The sequence below is a fragment of the Halyomorpha halys genome, unplaced genomic scaffold (assembly GCF_000696795.3).
Source record: "Halyomorpha halys isolate HHAL.00 unplaced genomic scaffold, Hhal_1.1 Scaffold760.1, whole genome shotgun sequence".
Lineage (NCBI taxonomy): Eukaryota > Metazoa > Arthropoda > Insecta > Hemiptera > Pentatomidae > Halyomorpha > Halyomorpha halys.
In genome coordinates, this window is record NW_027106953.1 from 437,960 (window position 1) to 446,996 (window position 9,037).

Genomic DNA, 9,037 nt, shown 5'->3' on the forward strand with positions numbered 1-9,037 from the left:
CAACGAGTTGCAGGCCTACCTTCTACACCTTTTACATCTTCTACAACTTTTATTGAAAGCCTGAAAGGAACTAAAAAACTATGAGGTGCTACTTGCACAAAAGCCAATCTGTCAATTTGACAACAAATGTGAAGATCAAGGGTTTTATCCTGTGCTTAATTGTTCAACTGAATTAACACTAAATGTGAAGTAATTGAATTAACTGAATACGTTGTTTTATAAAGCACTAGCAAGTTTAGGAAAGGTTGATTTTCTAATTCCTAATATTTTACATGCAGATAGTAAAACTTACAAAACTACATATCTGTCCAAAAATCTTCTTTTTTTTCTCTCTTTTCAGTTATTTCTGCTACTTTCTTAGTTTTCAGAAATATTTTTTTGAAAACAAATATGGAACCAGTAGAATTGGAGGTCTCTCGTGTTTTGCCATTCCGTTCTTACATTCCTGATCAAAATGACTGTTTACCAAATTAATAATATAATATAATTAATATATTATTTATAATGTCTTACTTTTCTTCAATTATTAGTATTTTAAAAAAAAAATAATTTTTCACTTCAACAATCAAAAAAATTATAATTAATGTTTAAATAAGGAGATTAAACGTGTATTTTACGTCAAATAGAAGTATTTTGGAATCTTATTATATCAAATTAAGCCAATGAGAGAATAAATGAGAGGGGAGTATGGGTAAAATTATTAGTGCGACTCATATTTGACTCCATTATGTGAACATTATATCGACTATAACCCTTAGTCGGTGAGACCAGGAACATATAAGTCAAAGATATGTTAGAGGTTTTTATTCTTGATAACTAAGTGCTGGCGTTCAAACTTATGTCACATGATCTAGTAATTATTAGAGTCCGTTTTCATCGTTGGTCAGCGAGTCCATCGGACCAAGCCTGGAGGATCTTTAGTTCCATCATTCCTGCAGCCACCATCTTAAACGAAAGTAAACTATCATCAACGATAGTTTGAGAACCAGTTCCATCTTATTGGGATTGAATCCCCCTCCCCAAAAATTATCATCTCATTGTAAAGTATCTCAGGCTGTATGAGAAGAAACAAACGTACTAAAAAGAAAAGTTCATCTATCTATCTACTATCTAAAAAAGTAAATCTGAGTAGGGTAAATTTTTTGTTAACAGGATATTGTAAAATTGCATGGAAATCCCTCTTCTAGCTGATCTGTTATTCTAATGTAATGAAATTTGTTCTGCAAATGGTTATGCGTCCTACGAAAATATTTATTATACTCCTAAATGTAGTTAACAATTCGCAGTTTAAAAAACACTAAATATTCAAATGATTAGAGTACGTTTCTTTTTGCTATCTACACTATATTTTTATAGTGGTGTCTATAAAATCTATATCACTGTATGGATTGAAGGAATCTGAAAAGGAGAACGTGCTTAACGTTTGATGCATTTTTCTTTATGCTTTTTTTTTTTTTGTTTCTGTTTCTAAATACATAAATCAAAGGCAGAAGCAGGTGTAGCATTTAAATCTCAACTGAAATGAAAAGCTGAAGACACTTAAAGAAAAAAAAGATAATAATAAAAGAGCATGGATAAATAACTTCTGTATTCTCTACTTTTATTTCTTTCTTTTGAATTCCAAGCCTCTTTCTGTCTGTCTTTCCCTTTACGCTTGGTGTGTTGTATCTGGTGGTTGTTGTTGACCCGACAGCGGTGACAGAAGCGGTCGAGAGGCGAAGGAAGAAGACAGTCCGGTTCGGTGCTCCAGCTCCAGGCAAGGACTCGGGGATTGACACCTCCTCTACCTTCACTTCCAGCGAGGATTCCAACTCCACACCAAAGGTAACTCTCCCCCTAACAACTGCAGGTAGCCAAGCTTAGTTTAGCCTGCTTAGAGTCAGTATCCGGTTTTGGTACGAAGGCTACTCAAGGAATCTTATCTTAGATGATAAAAATTTAAATAATCGTTAAGATTCAACTTGGAATAAGTCAGTAACGAATTTTTATACAACCAAGATTAAATAAATCAGTCATATAACCGGTATATCTATCTTGATTTTATATATTCCAGATTATCTCTTAGGTAGTGTTACAGAAGATGATGGATCAAGAGCACTGTTGGTGGCGATTACTAGAAACACTATAAAGTCTACGTTGTTCTTATTTATGGAAATTGACTTGGTGCCGTTACACAATATAATTATAATTACATCTTATTATTAAAATTCCTTAATTTAAAAAAAAATTAAAATCGAATTTTACATACATATGTCTGCGACTTTAGATTCCGATCTCAACTGTAAAAAATCGTTTGTTTATCTCTTGAGTGAACTTAACGAGCGAGAGTCGACATTGTTATTGAATCGAAGAAGTAATAATAATATGGTGTTATAGTCCACGTAAAGTAATTTATATTAAGTTATTAACTGTCGACCTCCGCTCGGACAAGAGATAACCAGCAGAGATCGGGGCCTAAATTATCATTAAACAAGAGAATATAGAGGTTATCTGTCACAAATAAAAATAAAAACAAAACCATTTCTAAAAACAAAACCATTTCTAAAACCAAAAATAAAAATTAAAACTTCACAAAAATCAGTACACAAGTAACCCAATCCCAATGTAAAACTGATAACAGAGTGTTGTGCTTCTTATAATTGTCGCCGACAGCGCTTGTGGTTGACCATCTTCTGCATACGTATCTACTTTTTTTTTAAATTTTAATTGGAAGGTTTGACAATATCCATTGTCGTGAGGCAGACAAGGTTTTGTTTGTTTTTTTTCAAATTCGCTGGCAAAAGTAGACTGGAATACCTAAATTATGCCCATTATGTTACGCTACTAATACTAACCTGACTATATATACTACTCCAGAATACCTATGAGGTACATGTCCACCTCTTACGATACAACATCAGTCAATCTTTACCTCACTAAATAATGACACGTAACCACACTAACCTTTTGGCCAGATAAGAATCACTTTGAGCAATCGGGCTTAAATATGAAAATAATTAAAAATTATTTCGTAGTACAGTAGAATCCCACTTACCGTATGATTTTTTTTTATTACCCTTTTACTAATCCTTTCTGACATACGGAGGGAGGGGTATCTACAGGTTACCACCCTATCCCAAAATGTTGGGACTAATGATACATAATTTAACTCTATATAGCATTAACTTGTTAATAAATTAGATAATATCTCCAACTTTGATTAATTATGCTCAGTTGCTTTAACAGCAGCCAACTCTACTTGCTATAAAAAAAAAATCTAGAGGTAAAATAACATCCATGTATCCAAGGATCAGCATGTTTCAGACTAATGGTAGCAATTTACAGGAAGGGCACAATATTTTTTCTCTACAGATCACCATTGTTAATATAACTAATAATAACTATTTTTAATAAATATGTTATGCTTTCGCCCAACAAAGTGCTTGTACTGTCTTATGGCATATCTGTTGGAAAATCAAGTTCTAGTTTAAAATCTTTTCATATTACAAAAAAATATTCATATTCAAATATTTATTAGCGGACGCGACGGTCATGCGGGTTGGAGCGTGGGTCCCAGAGCGCTCGCTTCGGGAAGTTGTGGGTTCGATTCCCACCTGGGGCAGTAAATATTTATTTCTCGGTGGTTCAGAGAAATAAATCTTGACATTCTTATCTTGGTCAGTACGCGGCGGCAACTACAAAGTAGGCGCCAGGGGTTGGAAAAAAGGACGACTTACCGAACTAGTTCCCCCACCAGATACCAATACAAATACATACATATTTATTACTTAGCTATTTAATCAACGTTAATTCTTATTAATTCTATTAATAATAAATAATAAATATATTAATGCTATTAATATAAAAATCATTTACTGCTTATACCTCACCTCATTCGGGATTTCGCGTTATCTGAAATCCCCTGGCTACATTTCGAACAGACGGGGTTCTACTGTACTTGTGTTTGGGCTGGTGAATATGGAAGTGATCTAATTTTAAAAAAATTAAATGAATTTATAACGAAATTCTTACACCCTTCTTAACCCTTTGTTAAATATCATTCTAAATGTAATTAATTCCCTGTATGAAAAAATGTTAATAGGTTTTTCAATTGCTTTAAAAAATAAAAGTTAATTCACAATTTGTTTTATACCCTCACCTATTCATAAAGTTCGTTCACACGATAAAGTGGTAGATATACACTCGAACTATGTGCAAAAAAAAAAATGTTATGCTAAATAATCATAAATTTTCGAAAATTTAATTACTGATGTTCTCAAAAAACTGCTTGGAAATGATCCAAATTGATCCAAGAGCTATTTTTCTTTTCGAGGCCAGTGTAGATGAGATAATAACATTTGATTATTAAAAGTTATTTCACAGTATGTTCTATTAAATGTGGATTTGGCAATTAATGTGTCTAATATAAATTTAGTTTTGATATAAAATAAGTTAGGAATTAAATTTTCGCCAGTTATTAACTGATTTTAAATTTGAAAGTGTTAATTTCTATGTGCTTCCAAGCAAGGTTATTGTTCCTTTGTACGTACCAGTTCTAAATATTACATAAATTTAATTTAAGATTCTTTTTATTGCACCTGTAGTTTTCGTAAGATTTTTTTTTAGAAATTTTTTTTGTACTTTTCATCTAGATTAAATCAAAACTATAGCAAATTAAGGGCGTATTGAAGGCATATTGCTGCTTTTCTTGATTAGTGGTATATCTTATATGATGCAAATTTTGTAGGAGAAACATATAAACATTAATATTGACGTCAAACTATATTATATACTTTTATTTTTTTGTTTATTAGATAATTAAAATTAAATTAAATGAAAATTCACAACTTCAGGGAAGTTTGATAGTCAAGGAGATGGATATATAATTCATGTTAAGGAGGAAGCTTTACGGATGGATATGGGTAAGGAGTTCCATAATGAGGTAGCACGAACAGCAAAGGATTTTTCTAAGGAGGCAGTTCTGTAATTAGGGACATAGAGATCGGTAGGTTGGGATCTTGTGTTTAACAGGCGACTTTGTAAACGTAGGTTGAGGAAGTCAATGATATAGGAATGTTTTTTGGTTATTAGGAATTGGAATATAAATGTGCCAAGGAAGTATTGTCTCCGGATACTGGGATAGTGCCAGCTTTGCTCAGAATAGTAGTGAGAGATATGAGATAGCCTAGGTACCGAAGATGAATCTTATAAAGCAGTTTAACAGTCTTTTTAGTCTCAGTTCTTGTTCAATGGATAGTCCTCCATATTCTAGGCGTCCGTAGTCGAAATGTGGGGATACTAGAAGGTGGTTTTGAAATTTAGATACTAGAAGGTGACGGGTACTTCGAGGAAACGAATCACGGGATCTTAGGAGCTGTTTAGGGATTGAGATGATTTTTCGAGTTATTTGGGAAATGTGGATATTTCATGTTAAGTGCTGATGAAAGGTGACTTCTAGATTTTTTATGGTGTTATGAAACTGGATGTTGTTGATATATAATAATGGATTGTAAGGGAGGGTATTGCGCCGATGTGAATGGCCTTTGTTTTTGTTGGATCTAGGCTCAATTTATTTTCCCAGAATAAATTGTAAAATTTCGAGATATGATAGTGACTTATTAAATTAAACTTTGTCTTATGATATGCTCATATGAACATAACTTTTGCACATGAAATATTGTCCGAACTGCTATAAATCGATTTATTTGAGCAAATATCATAAAAACTACTACTCCTACGAAGATAAACGTCATAAACGACTTTATAGTACATTAAACTAGCTTTAATTTGAGTGCTAATAGACATCTGTAGGTCGAATGTTTTTTCGAGATATGATAGTTATTAATTAAATTAAAATTAAAAAAAATTAACTTTATGCCGGTTTTTGAAAAATATTGAGTACAGTTTAATACTAATATTTAATATTTAGCACATCTTTTCTCTAAGTTAAAAAATTACAAAACTTTTTTTTTGTGCCACTATTCAAACACACAAAAAAACAAAGCAGCAATATGTATACTAAACAGCTATTGTTACGGTGGAGTTTATTGTAGCAGTTGCCGATCGGGCCATGAGATTTTGTGTCTTTCGTTTAGAAAAAGCATTCGTCAAACCATTCGAAAATTGGATAATGTAATTTAATCACTAAAAGGTGGTGGAATGGAGGAATAAGTTTAGATAATTAGTTAAAGTTAGTTGTATTCTCCAGCACCAAGGAACTAAACTCATTCCATATAAAGTAAACAATTTGTTTTGTTTTTTTTCCTTTTTTCGCATGAAAGAGTTATTTTCGCACTTCATTCTTAGTATATCTCACTCTACCGCACCTTAAACACCTAAAAATTAAGAAACATCATTATTCTGAGAGACTCTTTTGTTATTATTATTATAATTCGTATTGGGGTACTGGTTTAGGTTGTTAGGGGATCTCTATACTGTCAATCGGAAGGACAGTTAAACCATAGATGTTCGGATCGTAAGGTAGGGGAAGATGGATCGCGAAGGAAATTCCAAGAAAAAAATCACAACAATTAGTGCAAGTTCCTTAATCGTTTCGCCTGTAAAAGGTTGGGATAACCTGAGGATCAATTCTCTTTAGTGGTCTTAATGCCGAATGTTGTAGTTTTTTATTTGTTACATATCTTTTTCTTTGACACGCAATTTTTCTTGATCAGGATCACTACATAACTCCCAACACCTTTCTTCATGTTTGTTTTATTATGCCAAATGAAGATCTGTAATTCCTTATAATCAGATCTGCCCTCCACTATATGTGGTGCTGCCTCCACCTACCTAAGAGAATGCGATAGGTTAAGGACCATCAGATCCCAAATGAGTTGTTCTTGTGTGTTTATATTTGCAGCAGTATTGCTTATCAGTTGTTGATCTTGCTTAGGCTTTTTAGGAGTCAATTTAAGAATTTTCCCATCTATGCTGCCTGATTTCATTTTCATAATAGCATTTTATTTTTATAAATTCTCAGCTTCGTGTCCTGGATTTGTTGTAATGTAAATTTGCCCCAGTACGAGCTCTAACCCATAATCCTCTCTTAGTTCACTCAGAACAAATTACTAGTCTCGAAATTATCGTCTTTGCGCTGTTAGCTACGCCCAGTCTCTTTTCTTAGAGTGATCACAAATTTTCATCCTTCTTCTTTGAAAAGAGACCATTGGGTCCGTTTTTTATAAGTCTTTGAATGCGCTTTGTCTAATTTGTTATTAGTGAGAAATCACCGCTCATTCGAGTCTGAATATCCTCCGGTCGGGACAGAACTTAAAAAGAGTTTACATCAAATATTTTTTTTACTCACGAATCCTCAAAATGCATTGTAGCAAATACAGGAAAAAAAGATTATTTTACCACATTTTCGCTTATTATATCATTACTCCCAGAACTTTATGACTATTGTGTCAGCTAATAAGCAGTCACCTAAATTAATGTAATCATATTTGATTCAATTTATCCAATCAACTGCGAAATTAAAGTACACCCTCTTTTATACCGATAGAATTTTTAAAAAAAAATAGTTATTCACTATGAAAAATCGTTTCTAACCTTGCTTCCTCTTCCATTCCTGGCAATCCTCCGAGGCGCCTGAAAAGAAGATGGCCTCGTGACCTTATATTGTAAACTGCTTTTAGAGTTCTACTACTGGGTAGTTTCTCTACATCCTGTATCATATCATTATGTGATTATGATCAAATTTACTGGTTGTATTCTTTTATACAGTTGTAAATATCAATAAATAAATAAAATAAAAAAAAAATAACTATGAAAAATCATTTGTAGGTTTTGTTTTTAATTTAAATTATTAGTTTCATTAGGCCTCAAGGATCGGCCTCCACTTGACATTCCTAGTCGCAAAAAATTAACATGTGGTTCAGAATACAAATGCACATACTTGCTACTGAAAGATCGAAGAAATTAAAAACTTGCAATCTGGCTGATTTTCGCTGCAACTAATTATTAGGCAATACCCCCCAAAAAGCTTAAAAATCGATTATTCTTCAACAGAATAATATAATAATAAGCTGGATACTATAATAAACAGACTAATAAGTTGGAGGCTAGAAGTTTGGGATATTTGTACGGGTCAAAAAATTAATAATATTTTTGAACAATTTTTAATGGGATGGTACAAAAATCAACTTTTCTTCCAAAACCTAATTTTTTATCTATTCCTTTATTAAAGTTTTGAAAATGTTCAAAATAAAAACAACTTGAACCAAACACGAACTACGAGTTACTAACCTATCAAAACGACAGCAGACAAAATATCTTCACACCGCTCAACTGGTCTTTTACGTGACGTCATTTTCCATTTAGCAGACTTATTAACACAACCATGTTAAATTTTATATCGTTTTAACATGCTATAAGAAGAAAATATTTAACAAAACTTTTTTATTTAATATATGTTAAAATTGTTAAACTAATGATCATGAATACCCTTAATTACTATAAACTAAAATATGTGATGTATCCAATTACGCGACCTTCCCTAACGCTAGACATTCAGGAACGAATTTGGTTCCTTGTCTATCTGTAGTCAATTTTGTGTCCGCCGTAATTGAACCATTAATCTAATTTCAATTAAATTTTCAGGGATATACGGGTTGGAATCCAGTTGGTCCCTTATCGATTTTATTAATTCTGTCTGTATTTTATAACGTACTTTTTCTGTTATATTGATATTTCAAAACCGACTTGTCAGAGTTGGGCATTAGTGTGAAAAGAGTAATTGACATTGATACTTATTTAATAAATAAATAAGAGGCCATCCCTCTAAGGATGTTCACTTGAATATTAAAACATGTATGTCTGTCAGTTCAATAATCTTTGACTTGTTGTTTGTTTGTTTGTTAGTTTTGAAAGGGCGTTAACAGCCTGGTCATCAACGCCCGTTGGTTGTTGGCTTTGGTAAGGCCTAGTTGTTTTAGTCATAGCTTTGGTATGGTGTACTGATCCGCACCAATTATAATTAAATTTGTGGCAATTATAATTTGTTTAATAATCGTAACGATATTGGAAAGGATGGTAAAAAGCAAATAACTGACTG

The 9,037-nt window shown here is 32.5% G+C and overlaps 1 protein-coding gene across 1 annotated transcript in view; it reads left to right on the forward strand.

The window, feature by feature from the left end:
• The window catches only part of Rim (Rab3 interacting molecule), a gene marked incomplete in the record, with an annotated part of 186,328 nt that overhangs the window by 91,025 nt on the left and 86,266 nt on the right, over window positions 1-9,037 (forward strand). The window contains 1 exon segment of the mRNA XM_067045239.1: window positions 1,694-1,824. Coding sequence (XP_066901340.1) covers window positions 1,694-1,824 — 131 coding nt within the window.